The sequence below is a fragment of the Muntiacus reevesi genome, chromosome 21 (genome assembly GCF_963930625.1).
Source record: "Muntiacus reevesi chromosome 21, mMunRee1.1, whole genome shotgun sequence".
NCBI lineage: Eukaryota > Metazoa > Chordata > Mammalia > Artiodactyla > Cervidae > Muntiacus > Muntiacus reevesi.
Window position 1 is genome coordinate 10,671,999 of NC_089269.1, and position 19,998 is coordinate 10,691,996.

The window sequence follows — 19,998 nt, forward strand, 5'->3', positions numbered from 1 at the left end:
CCTTCTCCCTCACCCTACGGATAAACAGTTAGTTTGATTTACAGCTGGAAATTCTTCATGTTTTACTACTTGAATCTTTAAAAAGACTAGCAGTGGTGAAATGGTCACCATTATGACAGGTTTTCTCTGTCTTTGTCCACCCCTTATCTTTTCTGAAGTTAACCTTTTTAAAACAAACAAAAATCCACATTTCAAGTTCTCCCGGTCTTTATCTTTTAGCTCATAGAAGTTCTAATAGAGTCACATTCTTTCCAATGGACCAAATTCCACAACTGTGATTTCACCGGTACTTACTCAGTGGCCTAGACTAAGAACAGATGTGACATTCACATTAAATGTAATCTCCAAAAGCCATAAAAGAAAATGAATGTCCATTTTATATGATCTTTTTTTCTGCACAAATGGTAAAGTTGTGCTTGTCCACCTTGTAATGCAAAAGGTTTTTCTTCATCTTTCTCAGAGGGAGAATTCTAGCCTGAATCCTTTTTTTTTTTTTCCCTCCAGCGCTATATAAGATGCAAGAAAGTTACACTGCATAGCTAAGGGTATTTATGAATTTAGTGTGGTAAGAAAACTTTTCAGTGAGTGAGTAGGGTTGACAAGGACTTTCTTGTGGGGAAACTGAGCCAAGGAACTACATTATATTGTTCCTGAAAAGAGATTTGCCATAGAAATCTGGTATTAACAATAGGCAAGTCAACCTGATATTTTCCTCAATGAGAGATAAGCCATCAATTCCCAGCCTACCATTTTATTTTTCCAAAGTAGAACTGGACACAGGTATTAAAAATATACCGTAGATCAGAACTGAATATGAGTAGGCTTGTAGCTTAGCATACATTTGTCTCCCTTGTTTTCATGCCAGGAGTCCATAATACTTATACTAGAAGCCACATCACTAAGAATGACAAAAATGGCAAAATTTATCTAACATTTACTGCTTAACAAGCACGCTTATCAACTTTACATGTGGTGTCTTCTAACAAGTGGCTGATTTTTGCTCTTTCTCCCCATAACTATTATGCCTTTTAGAATGAAGTTTTGTTCTCTTTTTAGATCCTCAAGAGTTTTGCTTTTCTTGCCGTTTCCCCCATCAGCCCATTTCTTTAAAATAATGTTTCCTATTTCTGTTGATGAAATTTTAGCAGGAATATCAAATGGCAGTAACCACTTCAGACAAAAGCTGACTTCTTATTTTGACAATAACTTAGGGAGATAACCTTCTTATGTTTAATTAAATCAGTTTTTTCTTCCTTTTTCTCCCCCTCCGTGGAGTCTTCAAAATGAATCATGACCAACTTTGTTTTACTGCTGCTAGAACCTTCCCTAATACACTGACATCTTCCATTTTGGAAAGACAGTCCTTTTCATGCCTTAGTGTTTTAGCCATTGTGAAGTATCTTTACTTCATTCATGCTTCCCAGGGTTTTATGTCTGTGGGTTGAGTTTCACTCCAGGTATGGCATTTAGAATGCACAGTGATTTATAATCTTTTTCTTTCAGTTCCAAGAGATGTGCTCCTTCCCCATAAGCCAGTCCCTGAAGTCTCTCAGAGCGAACCTGGTAAATGCACTGTTTTATTCTCCCAGTTAGGAAGTGTATTTTTCAAAAAACATTCTTGAGGCAAATATACTTTTGTAATGAGGGTGATATGTAGAAGAAGCTCAGAGAAAATTTTAGATAGAAAATGTGTATTTCTTTAGAGAAAGATTTAATCATACAATCTGCTTGACATATTTCCCCCATGAGGGAATAGGGTCTAATTAGTTTATTTTCCCTGAAAGTGCTTTTATTGAATAGGAAATCATGCTAAAGTTATAAGATATAATTATTAACTGAGTCAATCATTTTCACCTTTTTTCAGGATGTAAATATAACTACATCCAAATGTGGGTGTACTTTTAAGTTAAAAATATGGGTGCCTACCCAAATTTTTCTCATAGTGACAGTGAATGAAAACTTCAAAGTTTTAGCTAAACTAAGTTCCCTGGGTGTCACCTGAATTTTCTTATATTTATTCTGATTCTCTAAGAGAATGTTTAAATGTTCACATGGGTGCATTGTAGAGACACAGAAACTAGGTTTACTCCAGGGAGTAATTCTCATAAATACATTTCTTTGGTTTGCTTTTGGCCTAGTTCTGCAACCTGTTACCTTTAGAATCCATCTGCCGGAGACAACTGTAGGTAACGGCTTTTCCATTTGACCCACTCTAATTATTTTCCTGGCTACCATGAAGATTGCAGGCCTTTCTCAAACAATCACCTTGAAACATCCTCCCTTCTCAATCCTCTTCATTGTTTCATTCTCATTGTTTTTTACCCTTTTCAGAATAGAAAGGCAGTGGTTTCACTGTTTTAAAGGTTTGCTCTGAAGACCAACTTAAGACAGCTCATTACCACCTTCATCCTCACCTACCTCATTTATCTGTGTTCAAAACGATCCCACCTTACTCATGCCCATTTAATTAACATTTCTGCCGGCCTAATGGTTCTCAGCTGTGGCCTTAACAACACACTAGCATGCTGTGGAAGGCTCTGGCCAGTAATTATTAGATAGGTCAAAATACTAAAATTTGCCACTGGTTTATTTTTAAAAATAAATTTGAACGGACTCCAGATGGTTGCTACAGTGATGATATCCTCTCCTCTGGGTGATCCCGTGTGCTCTCTTGGAGGGGAGAGACGCAGCTGACAGACCTAGAACTGTGTCTAACCCACACCAATCCTAACCAGGCAGGGTCATGGAGTGTGTCAAGCACTGGATGTTGTTTATTATCTATCCTGGTGGGGGAAAAAAAAAAACAGTTGAGAACCATTATTCTGATATTCCACAGGTTCCATGCACACTTAACTTTCTTTTCCATGACCCACTTAATGTTTTCCTTTTTGTATTTCAAGTAACAGAATCTCATGTAATATTATTTTGGCTGGTTGCTGGCTTTTGAAGCTAAGGATTGACAGCCTTGGTACTTACTTGTCTTTTCAGCTCCTTTAGAGACACGAGGCAGCCCTTTGATTCCTATGATTTCACCAAGTACTAGTCAAGAGGAACTACAAACCACTCTTGGTAAATTTTGCTTTCATATTCAGTCCATTGAGGACTTTACATTTTAGGAATTGCCCTTAAAGTAGCCATATGTATGTTGTGTTCACGGTATTCCAAACAATAGAGGGTCTCTTTTTATCACTGTAAAAGATATCCATTTCACTTGACTCTTTTACATTAATTGTGTATTTGTCCTTCTCATATTTATGCTGATTTCCAATACAAGATGAGAATGTTTTAAAACATCTTAACAAACTCTCAGTTACTTTTTTAGAAAAAGAATCTTCCCGATATATGTATAATTATGGCTGGTTTGCGTTGTTGTGTGGCAGAAACCAGTACAGCCTTGTAAAGCAATTTCCCTCCAATTAAAGAATAAATTTAAAAAAATCTTCCCAGTGTATATCAATGCTATACTTTCTTGTTGCTTTTTCCATATTTGAAACTGTATTTGGGAAGAAAACTTTTATTTTTGAAATCTGAATATCTTATAGTGTTAAGTGCAATGCTAAGCAATGGGAGTCCCAAAATACAACCGCTTTAAAGGTAAGTCCTTACCTTGGAGAGATCGCCATCTAAAACAAAGACAGGATTTAGCAATAATTGTGCTTCCTCTGTGCTACCCAGTGTTCGACACATATTTTTTTATTTTAAGACACATTACAAGTGTGTGATGTAAATTCTACTGTCCCATTTTACAGATTAGAAAATTGAGGCATAGAAAGAGCTAACATCAGACCCAAACTGGAACCCACGTTCTCAGTTGTCAGAGCCCCTGGAATTCACTCTCGTATTATACACTACAATGAGATCATAGAGAAATGAGCGGGACACTGAAGAAGAAAAGTACCTGGGGGTATCAGGGAAGGCTTCACAGAGGAAGTGACATGTATGCTAGGTCTTCCAGTTGGAATGAGAGTTAAAGGTATGAAGGGCTCTTCAGGTTAAAGAGAGATGGGGAAGAGGCACATACAGAGAATGGTAGCCAGACTCATCTGATGAACATGTGGGTGGTCTGAAGAAACACAGGTTGGGATGAGCTGGCCATGCTTTCGAGGAGTTCAGCATCAGTGTCTTCACTGTGTGGGAAACCCTAGTTTGCCCGCGACTTGGCTGAATGTGAACAGGAAAGCAAGAATTCCCAGCTTGTGTTTGCTGGCTCCTCCACCCTGTCACCATATCCCACATGGCTATGTTTAAATCAGTGGCTTTTCTTTCCTCCCTTCATCCCTTTTCAGGTAAACCCATTCTTTGTGTGTGAAATAAAGTTACTGATCCCATTTTAAAAGGAATCCTTTTTGAAGGAAAATACTCAAAACTGAATGAGCGAATATATCCTAATTACCAAATATTTATCTATTATAGCATAGGCCCTCAAAGTCAGCATTACCCATGAGAGGAACTCAAAAGTACTCATCAAGACCCACTGCTGAATATGTTAATTATCTAAATTCCACTTCTGGGTTTTTTGCTTTTTTTTTTTTTTTTTTTTACTATATGTTAGTTTATTGGGCCAATTACCACAATTATCTATGAGCAGAATCTAGATTATAAAACAGGCAGAAAATAAGATGACAGCATATTATTTTCACCAAATATTTCCTTGGGTCCAGTATGTGGCAAAGTGAACAGATAATTTGCTCTGTCAGTATGATGTTGTAATTATTGCAAGATAACATAGGGGTGTTTATTTTGTTAGGAGTAATGTGTCTGTATGTCAATAAACTTTGCTTTTCATGTGAAATAAATAGAATATTTATTATGTGGTATAAATGCACATTATTTTCTATGATCTATTTTTTCCAGCTTACCTAAATAACTTGTGAAGCTCATGAAATAGAAGGAAACATGAAGGCAATGATGCATAAGACAGGAGGCATATCCAAGATTATAGCCAAGTCCAATATCATTAAACAGTGATGCTGAACTAAAAGCTTTTGGAGATCCTTATAATAATCATTAATATAATAGTGCAAGGAGACAGTAAATAATAAGAAATCAGTTATTAAAATGTACCAGTAACTTTAAGATGATCACTGGGCATAGTTATAAATTCAATTTACCCTTTTATCATTGCATGGGGAAGAAAAGAGTGTGGGGTTTTTTGTTATTTTTTTTTTTTACTTGTTCATTAATGATATTTATTTAAAGCCATTCATCTTACTGTGTTTTCCCCAGCAGAAACAGACCAGTCTACCCAAGAACTCTTCACAATGAAAGTTCCACGAATGACTGAATTGGCAAAGACAACTCAGGGTAAAGCTATTTCCCTACCTCTGGATAGTAGCTTTTCCTTCTTTGTTTAAGCAGGAAGAAAACTTTCCTTTAAGAAACAGAATTTTCATCACAGTGAGTTAGTATAAATTTTTTTCACTTCATAGGTACAGGACATCAGCCAAGTAGTAATATTTATATGATTACCAGTTGAATGTAGGAAAGACAGTCTCTTTAATTAGAGCTTTGCTTTGAATGCCAATATTCTTTGCAGTTGATGATAATGACTAAGAATGTAAGCTCCTATTTTTTTCCCTTGCCTTACCTTCTTTCCCCTCATTTTCCAGATCTGATAAATTACAATCATGTTACCTTCCTCCTTCTCCTCCTACTTTTCTCTACCTCTTTTCCTCTTTGTCCTATCTTCAGAACTTGATGAACTCATTGATACTGCAGGCTGAGAAAGGAAACTCGTAACAAGGAAATCATTTTTAAGGATGAATTAATATTAAAACATCCAGGAAGGTTTGCTCTGGGGTTTCCTTATATTATTTCTTCTTTCTGCTTGTTGGGAAGTCAACTCGCCTACACAAAGCTTTTTCTCACATCTTCATGCTCTCAGACATCTCTCCTTTTTATATATTTCTTTCTTACTTGGATTGTAACCAGTTGCAGACTTCAAGTATTTTCGTGTTTTTTTCTTTTCCTTTTTTTTTTCTTAATAACCCTCTTTTGCCCATTTCTACCTCTAGCATGTAGAAGGAAGCCCCCCAAAATGAGAGCAAATAAATTTTAAAGAGCTGCAAGACAAATTTATTTTACTCAATTGTCAGTTATACTGGAGGGAGGGATTGGTAGAAAAAAAAACATAGCAATAAGAGGAAATGATAATAAAAGATATCTACCTTTAAGGGATATATTTTATAACAAGTAGAGCAGTACTTATTCTAAATGAACATGACTGAGAATACTCGTTATGGTATAGGGCAGTTCTTGTAAAATTTCTAAGTCTTTTGAATTTGTTTCATTTTTATAATGGCTTAAATGTTAATTTTATTATTTATTTTATTACCTTTCTGTTTGTTAACTTTTATTTATTTAAAAAATATACACAGAAGTAAGGAGCCTAGTGTAATAGCAGTTTTCCCACACCCTCATTATCAGTTTCAGACATTAACAGCAGATGTTCAATCCTATTGCAACCATATCCCATCCTGATCTTTATATGTTTATTTTTTTAATGGTTTTGCAAACTTCTTTAATGTCTGGCTTAATAGAAGATAGCTGGATTCTCATAATCAAACACATTGATGTTTTTACAGCAAAATATGTATTGACAATAAGCAGGATAAATATTCTTCAGGTTGTATTGCCAAATGAGAAAAAGATTTCAGCTTTTAGAGCCTTGTAAATTTCAGAATTGAGAATAAAAGATAATAGGCATGTTCTTTTCTTGTTTTTGCTTCCTCTTACGTTAATGGGAATATCAATATTTTTTCAAATTGTTTCTAGAACTTGGCTTTATTGACGAGTTTCACAGTTGATTGGATGTAATTCAAGATCTGATACCATTCAATGAATTATCTTAACATATTTATATTACGTACTGCATTTTGATCATTTTCTTGTGTTCTGAGGAGCCTTAGCCTAACCTATGCCACTCTGGGATCCACACTTTTCTAGACTTGTGCCAAGGCCCTTTAAAGGGGGCTCACCAGGAATGCATTTCCAACATGGCCCAGGCCAGTACCCCTGCTTGGGGGTACAGGGCGAGCTTTAGCAACAGCACCCTCCTGTGTGTCCTAGATCACCCTTTGACCCAACCCTGACCCAATCCTCACAAACATGTGCCTGAGCATTGTGGACGAGGAGGCTGGTCCATCGTATTGTTTTTGGCGTGTTGTGTTTCTAACAGTAGGCATGACATGCACAAGACGGCCCACGGCAACTCGAGAGATGCTGTGAGAATGAAATCCTTCCTCTTGATCTCCATTCGTGTACCCGTACCTTGTGATTTTTGGTCTCCAGGTCCTCAGCAGTGAGGCCCCAGTGCTCCAGAGAAACTTAAAGCCTAAAACCTACAGCATGAGTGTGCTAGGAGGCTCTCTAGCACCATCCCCCTCTGCCATTCTTGCTTCTTTGTCTGCTGAGACAATTTCCTGCAGCTCTATTTGAAACCCTGACATATTCAAGCTTCTCTTCTCTGCTCCTCTTATCTCAAGCCGTGGTAGAAATGGCCAGAGGCATCCTGTGGACATTTTTTTTTTAGCCCTTACTTTATTTATCTGCGCTGGGTCTTAGTTGTGGCATGTGGGATCTAGTTCCTGGACCAGGGATAGAACCCGGGCCCCCTGCTCTGGGATCACGAAATCCCAGCCATTGGACCACCAAGGAAGTCCCTCTGGGGGCATTTTGATTATCTGTTTCAGCCCCCTGATCTTTATGCCACCCAGAGAAATTTGTACCCTTCTTTCCCTCCCCCAATACTGGACAAAACAAAGGTCCTTAAAAATATTTCTCCTATAATCCCTGTTTCTCTATTTTTTATGTTATCTTTGTCAAGTATTTTTAGTATTCTTTTTAAACAATTTTGTAAAACTCTTTAGATATGAAGCTATCTTTTAAAAGTATTTTTTTTTCTTTTTTCTTTTTTTTTTCTTAATTTTTTATTTTTCAGTGGGTTTTGTCATACATTGATATGAATCAGCCATAGAGTTACACGTATTCCCCATCCTGGTCCCCCCTCCCACCTCCCTCTCCACCCGATTCCTCTGGGTCTTCCCAGCCCAGCAGGCCCGAGCACTTGACTCATGCATCCCACCTGGGCTGGTGGTCTGTTTCACCACAGATAATACACATTTTGTTCTTTCGAAACATCCCACCCTCACCTTCTCCCACAGAGTTCAAAAGTCTGTTCTGTACTTCTGCGTCTTCTGCCCTGCATATAGGGCCATCGTTAAAAAGTATTTTTATTATCAGTCACCAAAAGCTATGTCGAGATGATATTTATAATATTACATCCTCACAATGTGTCTTCATCTCTTTTTTTTTTTTAATTTAAAATTGAAACCTTCAAGCAGTTTTCTCAAGGTCCTGTATTATCTGGTGATGAGATATGTAATTCACAGCCTAAACTTGTTATATTTCAACTCCTTTATGAAAAGTTCTTTCAAAATATAAGTAAAGACTACAGAAAAAGAAAAAAACAAATTCTGATCCTGTGGCTTAGAAATAATGAATGTAGTACTGATTATTTCTGTGTTCTGCTCAAAGTTTCTTTCTAAAGTTTTAAAATTTATATATATTCTAGAAAGATACTAAGAGAGCCATGATTCTTTATATTTCTTAAAGCAAAGACACTCTAACATTGAAGAAATTAACAAGAGAGCTGAAGTATGTTCAACAGACAGGGAACCCTACCACTCTCAAAGCAAATTGAAGAAAAACATTTGCAAGTCATCACCACGTATTTTAGGGTGTGTGAGAACTGATTTTTTAAAAAATAACATCAGTTCCTCTGTTCACTCTAGCTATTACATGTTGAAAGTCCCATGTTAAACCTACAGAGAATTTCAGTACATGTCTGCTGTTTTTGGCCTGAAGTTTGGCAAAATTCTGCTCATCAGTCTTCATACTGGAAGTTTATAAATGAGCTACATTATAATCTGTTTTGCAGGTGTATTTTTTTTTAATGTGGTAGGCAAGGCATTTGCTGATTTATGGTTACATAAATACCCACTAAAAATGTGAACAAAATCACTGAAACAGTGTAATCTACTTACAAAGTTTGCACAAAAATTTTTTCCAGTCTTAGCTAAAGCATTACCAAGAAAGTTGGTGGCAGGAGGCAATGTGGTGTGTTGAGGCAGGCAGAGGAGGGAAGACGAGGATAGACACATTCCAGGATGGATGCACACTTTAAAAGCTTGTAGAGGAACTTCCCTGGAGGTTCAGTGGTTAAGATTCCACCCTTCCACTGCAGGGAACTAGTGTTCAATCCCTGGTTGAGGAACTAAAATCCTGCATGCTATGTGGCCAAAAATATAAAGAAAGAAGAAAGAAAAGCACACATTTACAGAGTACTGGTTTGTGTCAGAAATGGAAATAAATAACATAACATTTGTTTAAAAAAAAAAAAAGGAAAGGAAAACAGATAGGGAGCAAAAATATTTCAGCTGAGTTTCTCATGAATTTGCCTGCTTACAATGGTTATTCATTTTTCAAATGTGTTTGACAAGTCATCATTAATGGTTCACACTGTGTCAGGCCCTGGATAACAGGAGCAGAAAGTAACAAGGTGGCATGTTGGTCCCTGGGAATTATGAATGCTTGATCTTTTCTCACCCTCCCTTGATGAGCAGGACCCCAGAGGTCGTTTTCGTTCATCCCTAAAGCTTTATTGGAAAAGGAAGTAGCAACCCACTCCAGTATTCTTGCCTGGAGAATTCTATAGACAGAGGAGCCTGGTAAGCTACAGTCTCAGTTCAGTTACTCAGGGATGCCCGACTCTCTGTGACCCCATGGACTGAAGCACAGCAGGCTTCCCTGTCCATCACCAGCTCCTGGAGCTTACTCAAACTCATGTCCATCGAGTAAGTGATGGCATCCAACCATCTCATCCTCTGTCATCCCCTTCTCCTCCCACCTTCAAACTTTCCCAGCATCAGGGTCTTTGCCAATGAGTCAGTTCTTCACATCAGGTGGCCAAGGTATTGGAGTTTCAGCTTCAGCATCAGTCCTTCCAATGAACACCCAGGACTGATCTCCTTTAGGATGGACTGGTTGGATCTCCTTTAGGATCTCCTTGCTGTCCAAGGGACTCTCAAGATTCTTCTCCAACCCCTCAGTTCAAAAGCATCAATTCTTCAACACTCAGCTTTCTTTATAGTCCAACTCTCACATCCACACATGACTACTGGAAAAACTATAGCTTTGACTAGATGGACCTTTGTTGGCAAAATAATATCTCTGCTTTTTAATATGCTATTTAGGTTGGTTATAGTTTTTCTTTCAAGGAGCAAGCATCTTTTAATTTCATGGCTGAAGTCACCATCTGCAGTGATTTTGGAGCCCAAAAACATAAAGTCTGACACTGTTTCTTTTGATTTCCCATCTATTTGCCATGAAGTGATGGGACCAGATGCCGTGATCTTAGTTTTCTGAATGTTGAGTTTTAAACCAACTTTTTCACTCTCCTCTATCATTTCATCAAGAGGCTCTTTAGTTCTTTGTTTTCTACCATAAGGGTGGGGTCATCTGCATATATGAGGTTATTTATATTTCTCCTGGCCATCTTGATTCCAGTTTGTGCTTCATCCAGCTTGGCATTTCTCATGATGTACTCTGCATATAAGTTAAGTAAGCAGGGTGACAATATACAGCCTTGATGTACTCCTTTCCTGATTTGGAACCAGTCTGTTGTTCCATGTCTAGTACTAAATGTTGCTTCTTGACCTGCATACAGATTTCTCAGGAGGCAGGTAAGGTGGTCTGATATTCCCATCTCTTGAAGAATTTTCCACAGTTTATTGTGATCCACAAAGTCAAAGGCTTTGGTGTAGCATATAAAGTAGAAGTAGATGTTTTTCTGGAATTCACTTGCTTTTTTGATGCTCTGACAGATGTTGGCAATTTGATCTCTGGTTCCTCTGCCGTTTCTAAATCCAGCTTGAACATTTGGAAGTTCAGTGTTTACATACTGCTAAAGCCTGGCTTGGAGGATTTTGAGTATTACTTTGCTAGTGTGTGGGACAAGTGCAATTGTTTGGTAGTTTGAACATTCTTTGGGATTGTGTTTCTTTGGGATTGGAATGAAAACTGACCTTTTCCAGTCCTGTGGCCACTGCTGAGTTTTCCAAATTTGCTGGCATATTGAGTGCAGCACTTTCACACCATCCTCTTTTAGGATTTGAAATAGCTCTACTGGAATTGCATCACCTCCACTAGTTTTTTTCATAGTGATGCTTCCTAAGGCCCACTTGACTTTGCATTCCAGGATGTCTGGCTCTAGGTGAGTGAGCACACATTCGAGGTTATCTGGGTCATGATGATCTTTTTTGTGTAGTTCTTCTGTGTATTCTTGCCACCTCTTCTTCATATCTTCTGCTTCTGTTAGGTCCATAACACTTCTGTCCTTTATTGTGCCCATCTTTGCATGAAATGTTCCCTTGGTATCTCTGATTTTCTTGAAGAGATCTCTAGTCTTTCCCATTCTACTGTTTTCCTCTATTTCTTTGCATTGATCACTGAGGAAGGTTTTGTTATCTCTCCTTGCTGTTCTTTGGAACTCTGCATTCAAATGGGTATATCTTTCCTTTTCTCCTTTGCCTTTAGCTTCTCTTCTTTTCTCAGCTATGTATAAGGCCTCCTCAGGCAACCATTTTGCCTTTTGCATTTCTTTTTCTTGAGGATGGTTTTGATCACTGCCTCTTGTACAATGTCACGAACCTCCATCCACAGTTCCTCAGACACTCTATCAGATCTAATCCCTAAAATCTATTTCTCACTTCCACTGTGTAATTGTAAGAGGTTTGATTTAGGTCATACCTGAATGGTCTAGTGGTTTTCCCTACTTTCTTCAATTTAAGTCTGAATTTCACAGTAAGGAGTTCATGATCTGAGCCACAGTCAGCTTCTGGTCTTGTTTTTGCTGACTGCATAGAGCTTCTCCATCTTTGACTGCAAAGAATATAATCAGTCTGATTTCAATATTGACCATCTCCTGATGTCCATGTGCAGAGTTTTCTCCTGTGTTGTTGGAAGAGGGTGTTTGCTATGACCAGTGTGTTCTCTTGGCAAAATTCTATTAGCCTTTGCCCTGCTTCATTTTGTACTCCAAGGCCAAATTTGCCTGTTACTCCAGCTATTTCTTGACTGCCTACTTTTGCATTCCAGTGCCCTATAATGAAAAGGATATCTTTTTTTTTGGTGTTAGTTTTAGAAGGTCTTGTAGGTCTTCATAGAACCATTCAACTTCAGCTTCTTCAGCATTCCTGGTCGGGAATTACCGTGGTAATTCCCATGGATTTATTGGATTACTGTGATACTGAATGGTTTGCCTTGGAAATGAACAGAGATCATTCTGTCATTTTGAGATTGCATCCAAGTACTGCATTTTGGACTCTTTTGGTGACTAGGATGACTACTCCATTTCTTCTAAGGGATTCTTGCCCACAGTACTAGATATAATGATAATCTGAGTTAAATTCACCCATCCTAGTCCATTTTAGCTTTCTGATTCCTAAAATATCGATGTTCCCTCTTGTCATCTCCTGTGTGACCACTTCCAATTTGCCTTGATTCATGGACCTAAGATGAATTGAGGTCCTATGAAGTATTATTCTTTATAGCATTGGACTTTACTTCCATCACCAATCACATCCATAACTGGGTGTTGTTTTTGCTTTGTCTCCATCTCTTCCTTCTTTTTGGAGTTATTTCTCCACTGTTTTCCAGTAGCATATTGGGTACCTACCGGCCTGCGGAGTTCATCTTTCAGTGTCCTGTCTTTTTGCCTTTTCATACAGCCTATAAACTCCAGTACTTTGGCCACCTCATGCGAAGAGTTGACTCACTGGAAAAGACCCTGATGCTGGGAGGGATGGGGACAGGAGGAGAAGGGGACGACAGAGGATGAGATGGTTGGATGGTATCACAGACTCAGTGGACATGGGTTTGAGTAGACTCTGGGAGTTGGTGATGGACAGGGAGGCTTGGCGAGCTGTGATTCATGGGGTCTCAAAGAGTCAGACACAACTGAGTAACTAACATACAAAGCTTTAATGGCTGGCGCTACGTGAGTATTTATTCACTTCAGGGTTCACGAGCTAAGACAATTTGATAGAGACCATGGTTTCTACCCTTTTATTCTTACATACCTAAAAATATTTTTCTTTTTGCCATTATGATTACTTGTCTTCTTTGGCAAAATATTGTTCCACAACAACTCCCTGGTTGAGAAATGTGAATAGACAGATGGATGGGTTGATGGACAGATGGACAGATACATGGATGGATGAAGGGGTAGATGATTGACTTCTACATTTACCATATTAAGCAACCATGTAGCAAAATTAATGCCCTTGAAAACGTGGACTAATTGGTGACTAATCCTCAACACATGTTACCTAAGGCCTGCCTTACTTTGACTGGGCACATCTTTAATTTCCAGTCATGAATATTTTCACTTGCTTTATTTTCCTTTAGAGGGCTTTCCTGGTGGTTCAGACAGTAAAGAATCTGCCTGCAATGTAGGAGACCCAGATTCCATCCCTGGGTCAGGAATATCCCCTGAAGAAGGAAATGGCCACCCACTGCAGTATTTGTCTGGAGAATTCCATGAACAGAGGAGCCTGGCGGACTGTAGTCCATGGGGTCACAAAGAGGGGGACACAACTGAGCAACTAAACATGCATTTTCCTTTAGCATCAATGCTCTAATGCACACTTGCAGATTTAAAAATGCTCTTTATGCTTCCACGCAAAGTGTGCAAGTTGTTGGTCTGTAGAGTACTGAATCTCCATTTTGGGGCTTGGGAGTGTTGGTTATTAAATCAGTTTCCTCTGTTTCAGCACCACATAGATTGTATACTACTACTATGAGGCCGAGAACACCTGACAAACCACACATCAGACCTGGTAAGTTGTTGCTCTTTCTAATGCTCTAAATAATCAACATACCTAGGAAGATATGCTTCCCTGGTATTTCAGACGAGAAAGAGTCTGCCTGAAATGTAGGAGACCCGGATCGATCCCTGGGTCGGGAAGAACCGCTGGAGGGGGAAATGGCAACCTACTCCAGTCATTTTGCCTGGAAAATCCCATGGATGGAGGAACCTGTCAGGCCACAGTCCATGGGGTTGCAAAGAGTCAGACACGACTGAGTGATTAGCACTTAACTGAAAGAAAGAAGATATAGAATGTATTGAGGAATTCCCTGGTAGTCCAGTGGTTAGGACTCCAAGCTTCCGCTGCAAGAGGTGCAGACTTGATACCTGATCAGGGAACTAGGATCCTGCATGCTGTGAAGCATGACCAAAAAAAGAATGTATTGAAACAGCCAAATGACCAAATGAGGCTATATATCCTGAAACTGAAATAAATTACATACAAAAATCTGATCCTTCTGGGTAAGTGGAGAGGTAATCATGAATCCATGGAAGCGACAAGACTTGACTGAAATTTTTCAAGGACAAGTAGATTCAGAGACCACTATGAAAATTTAACAATATAAAATCATTTTGAAAATAGTATTTTTGCCTAAATCACACACACTCTCTCTCCCTCTTTCAGTTTTCCATGGCAGTTATAGAGATAACATTAGCAATAGCTATGATGTATTTTGTTTCAAATGTTATCTTTTAAGGAAAGATGATCTCTTCCAGTATGAAAGGCTCTTGTTCTACAAGAATACTTTTACCTGGGTTGGGAAGGTCCCCTGGAGAAGAGAAAGGCTACCCACTCCAGTACTCTGGCCTAGAGAATTCGATGGTCTGTAGTCTATGGGGTCACAAAGAGTCAGACACAGCGAGTGACTTTCCTTTCATATAAAAACAAGCAAACACATGTTTTACAGGTCGTATACATCAAAAGTAAAATGATAGTTAAACTGGAAAAAAAACCTTCCTTTTTGGCCACTCTGCAGTCTTGCAGGATCTTAGTTTCCCAACCAGGGATGGAACCCAGGCCCCAGCAATGAAAGTGCTGAGTCATAACCACTGGACCATCAGGGAATTCCCAGAAAATGCTTTGAAATGACCAAAGTCGTCAAAAGATCGAGGCTCTCCCTCACTGAACCTTGTTAGGGGAAGTTAACTTGGGGGTTAATCTGACCCATGTAAATCACTCCTAGTCTAACATACAAGTTGGACCAGAGACTCTGATGTTTTCTGTCCTTTTTCTCCTCTGTGATTCTAAGAAGTTTTAAAGTTCTAAGTGTCAAAAATGGCTTATAAGCTATCATTCCTGATGAATATCTCTCTGGGCACATGGAAGAAATAGCACATACATATATATCTTTTGGTTTATGGAGGAACCCATATTTTTTTTTTTAGTAATCCTGAAACTCCTAAAGGTAACAGGTGCAGAAATCTTTGTTAAAAAAAAAAAATACACCTCCATGTGACTTTTGTATCATGATAACTGTTGAGAACTTAATGTGTAGTTGGTTATATTGAACCTTTCTACACAATAAGGAAACAGTAACAGTAATGCCTAATGGTGGTTGGGTGCTTACCATGTGTCCTGTGAGAACTAGGTTGAGGAAGCTAAGGCTTAAAGAGGGCTAGGAAGTGGAGTCAAAGGCAAGCAGTCTGGCTCTAGAACTCATTCTCTTAATTGCAATATACTTAGTGCTTTTCCTTTAAAAAGCAGCTAAGTGGAGAATAAGACAGATGACTTCAATGTTTTGGTAATATTATGACTCTCAACAGAGCAGGAGAGAAATATCAATAGTTTTACCACATCATGTGTTTAAGGAAACTTACACCAGCCTAATGAGGAAGGATGCGTACCTAAAGACCCCTCCACAAGGACCACCAACTCACGTGTTAGGAATTAAGGCCTTAACAATAAATGCACAGCAAGTGTTGGGTTTTCATTGGGCATATGTGGTCCTGACCCTTCTTCAGTCCCAGTCTGGAATGTGAAAGTAGTGAAAGTTTATTCACTCAGTTGTGTCCAACTCTTTGCAACCACATGGACTGTAGTCACCATTTGCCTCTGTCCATGGACTTCTCCCTGCAAGAATACTGGAGTGGCTTGCCATTTCCTTCTCCAGGGGCTCTTCCCAATCCAGGGATCAAACCCGGGTCTCCTGCATTGCAGGCAGATTCTTTACTGTCTGAGTCACTAGGGAAGCCCATTTTGAAATGTATCTAGTGCTTATAAATGAAGCAAGCTATTTCCCACTTAAACCAGATCACCTCAGAGCATACACTCAGGCCTCAGATTCAACTCTCTGATTTTCATACCAAAACTGTGACTTCTATATTGTGAACATTACTTTTTGGTAAGTCATCATTTTTGTTGCCAGTTACATGAGTTCCAGTTCTCTGGGAAGCTTTATTTTCCTTGACTGCAAATGTTCAACTAAAAAAAATGTCTAAACTGTTTATTTCCCACTTTATTATAGTTCTGAATAAGACAACTACAAGACCGAGCAGACCCAGACCCAGTGGGACACCCAGAGGGAATGGAATAGGAGCAGGTAATGATCACAAACTTATTTCCTTTTCATCCTATCAAACTCTAAATGTTTTCATTCAATTTTTAAAATTTTGTTAAATTCACATTTCAATTTCCACTTGTTTTGAGTTAGTATAACTAGTTTTAGAAGTTTATAGAACTGAAAATTGTAAATCATTCCAAAATAAAAATTTCAAATGTCCCTGTAAACATAAAAAAAATAGTTTCCTTCTTTTCTCAACCCAATCCACTAAATCAACTACAATATATAGTCTTAATTCTTAAAAAGATCCTGATTAAGTATGAATTAAAATATCAAAATAGCTTTTTCCCTAATTTCAAAATTAGGGAAGACTTCACATTTCCATATATAGGTTTGGTCTTTGAGACAATGATCAATTGGTTTTCGAGTTTATAATTTCATAAGTGCCATTATAATATTTTTAAAAGATCCACATCTGTTAACAACCTGGAATATGATATTTAAATGAGAAGAGCAATTAGCAAATGATCACCCTGGTTACAAGCATATTAATGTTTCCAATTCATTCAGTTTGATTAAATGATATTGCCCTGCTCCGGTCTCATCTATGGGACATCATATAGATAATTAGGACAAATAACTGATAAACGTTCACTCAACTCACTCAGTAGGTAAATGGTAGTTTTTAATGCCTTAATATGGGATTGCATTGTTCCCTTGAAATATTTTTTAAATAGTGCAGATCTTGTGCCTGCTTATGTAAAAATGCATAAACATTATAGTTTGTTTAATGCATATATATGTATATGTAATCAACCCATAATTAATTGTTCCTTAATGAGAAAGATGTGAATACTATCTGAAGACACATATTCAGTCTAAAAATGATTTAGATTTTTTTTTTAGCATGTATTTTTGTACTAGGTTATTACAATGTCTGAAGTTCTAGGAATTCACTCTCCTGCAATGAGACAGATACTATAAATTCCTGATTCATGAAAAGCAAGAAAGCATTCCAGTATTTATTTGTGCTCAGCTGTTCCTTTTATTCTTCCCAAGTGGGACTAGGCAGTACATAGTGTCTCATATTGACGTAAACAGTCTGGCTGTGAACACAGCTACCTTCTGAATATTCAAACTAATTCCCCAGAGTTTGTCCAAGTAAAAATAGAAGAAAGCATTTATGTCAGCAGAGCAAATGAGAGAACAAACAGCTATGATGAACTTGAAAGCCATTAACCTTCAGTATGAGCAAGCAGTGATTCTCACTAGGAAAACGTTAACTGTCTTTTGGGGAGAAAACAGAGCATGATTATGCTTAGTTTATCAGTAGTATAAAATTTTTTCCAGAGCTACTTGTGATACAGATTGACATCTGTTACCCTCTTGTGTAGATAAAGTCAGCTTTGTAGTAACTCACCTAACTTAGCTTTGGAAGGATGACCTTTTACCAGCACGCCTTCAGGTTAATCCGTTGGTTGCTGATAGAAAAAGGTTGGTGGGCATGGCTGTTTCCTCTTTCCTTGCTCCACTAGCATCCCCAATCCAAATGTGCTGCACATGTTCCATGTTTAATGTTTCTCTATTGGGATCCCCCTCAGGGAAGAACAGGCTGGCCCCCTGCTAGGAGTGAGGTCAGCAGACAGCATCCCATTGTCAGGGCCTTCAGGGTCAGCCTCAGCTGAGGAGAGCCTTGATTGGAGATATGGGTGGAACATCTCTTTGTCATAGAGCAACCAAATGATATTTACCTCAGGAAAGGATGTTTGTCTTAACATTCAAACAAATTGGTGCAATTTCCACTTCAGTATTCTTGCCTTGAGAACCCCATGAAGAGTAAGAAAAGGCAAAAAGACAGGACACTGAAAGATGAACTCCGCAGGTCGGTAGGTGCCCAGCATGCTACCGGAGATCAGTGGAGAAATAACTGCAGAAAGAATGAAGAGATGGAGCCAAAGCAAAAACAACACCCAGTTGTGGATGAGATTGGTGATGGAAGTAAAGTCTGATGCTATAAAGAGCAATATTGCATAGGACCTAAATTCATCTTAGGTCCATGAATCAAGGCAAATTGGAAGTGGTCAAACAGGAGATGACAAGAGTGAACATCGACATTTTAGGAATCAGAAAGCTAAAATGGACTGGGATGGGTGAATTTAACTCAGATTATCATTGTATCTAGTACTGTGGGCAAGAATCCCTTAGAAGAAATGGAGTAGCTGTCCTATTCACCCAAAGAGTCCAAAATGCAGTACTTGGATGCAATCTCAAAAATGACAGAATGATCTCTGTTCATTTCCAAGGCAAACCATTCAGTATCACAGTAATCCAAATCTATGCCCCAACCAGTAATGCTGAAGAAGCTGAAGTTGGATGGTTCTATGATGACCTACAAGACCTGCTAGAACTAACACCAAAAAAAGATATCCTTTTCATTATAGGGAACTGGAATGCAAAAGTAGGAAATCAAGAAATAGCTGGAGTAACAGGCAAATTTGGCCTTGGAGTACAAAATGAAGCACGGCAAAACGAGTTTTGCCAAGAGAATGCACTGGTCATGGTAAACACCGTCTTCCAACAACACAAGAGAAGACTCTGCACATGGACATCAGCAGATGGTCAACACCAAAATCAGATTGATTATATTCTTTGCAGCCAAAGAAGGGGAAGCTCTATGCAGTCAGCAAAAACAAGACCAGAAGCTGACTGTGGCTCAGATCATGAACTCCTTACTGTGAAATTCAGACTTAGATTGAAGAAAGTAGGGAAAACTGCTAGACCATTCAGGTATGACCTAACTCTAATCCCTTACAATTATACAATGGAAGTGAGAAGTAGATTCAAGGGACTAGCTCTGATAGACAGAGTGTCTGAAGAACTATGGATGGAGGTTCGTGACATTGTACAGGACGCAGTGATCAAGACATCCCCAAGGAAAAGAAATGCAAAAAGGCAAAATGCTTGTCTGAGGAGGCCTTATACATAGCTGAGAAAAGAAGAGAAGCAAAGGAGAAAAGGACAGATATACCCATTTGAATGCAGAGTTCCACAGAAGAGCAAGGAGAGATAACAAAATCTTCCTCAGTGATCAATGCAAAGAAATAGAGGAAAAGAGTAGAATGGGAAACACTAGAGATCTCTTCAAGAAAATCAGAGATACCAAGGGAACATTTCATGCAAAGATGGGCACAATAAAGGACAGAAGTGTTATGGACCTAACAGAAGCAGAAGATATGAAGAAGAGGTGGCAAGAATACACAGAAGAACTATACAAAAAAGATCATCATGACCCAGATAACCTCGAATGTGTGCTCACTCACCTAGAGCCAGACATCCTGGAATGCAAAGTCAAGTGGGCCTTAGGAACCATCACTACGAACAAAGCTAGTGGAGGTCCAGTAGAACTATTTCAAATCCTAAAAGAGGATGGTGTGAAAGTGCTGCACTCAATATGCCAGCAAATTTGGAAAACTCAGCAGTGGCCACAGGACTGGAAAAGGTCAGTTTTTATTCCAATCCCAAAGAAACACAATGCCAAAGAATGCTCAAACTACCACACAAATGAACTCA

General features: G+C 38.6%; 1 protein-coding gene across 1 annotated transcript in view; it reads left to right on the plus strand.

Annotated features, from left to right (window-relative positions):
• ABI3BP (ABI family member 3 binding protein) overlaps positions 1 to 19,998 on the plus strand; it is a 265,954-nt gene that overhangs the window by 195,036 nt on the left and 50,920 nt on the right. Inside the window, exons 48-53 of the mRNA XM_065913797.1 lie at positions 1,504 to 1,563; positions 2,139 to 2,186; positions 2,989 to 3,069; positions 5,227 to 5,304; positions 13,833 to 13,898; positions 16,393 to 16,467. Coding sequence (XP_065769869.1) covers positions 1,504 to 1,563; positions 2,139 to 2,186; positions 2,989 to 3,069; positions 5,227 to 5,304; positions 13,833 to 13,898; positions 16,393 to 16,467 — 408 coding nt within the window. The remainder of the gene's footprint in view (positions 1 to 1,503; positions 1,564 to 2,138; positions 2,187 to 2,988; positions 3,070 to 5,226; positions 5,305 to 13,832; positions 13,899 to 16,392; positions 16,468 to 19,998) is intronic.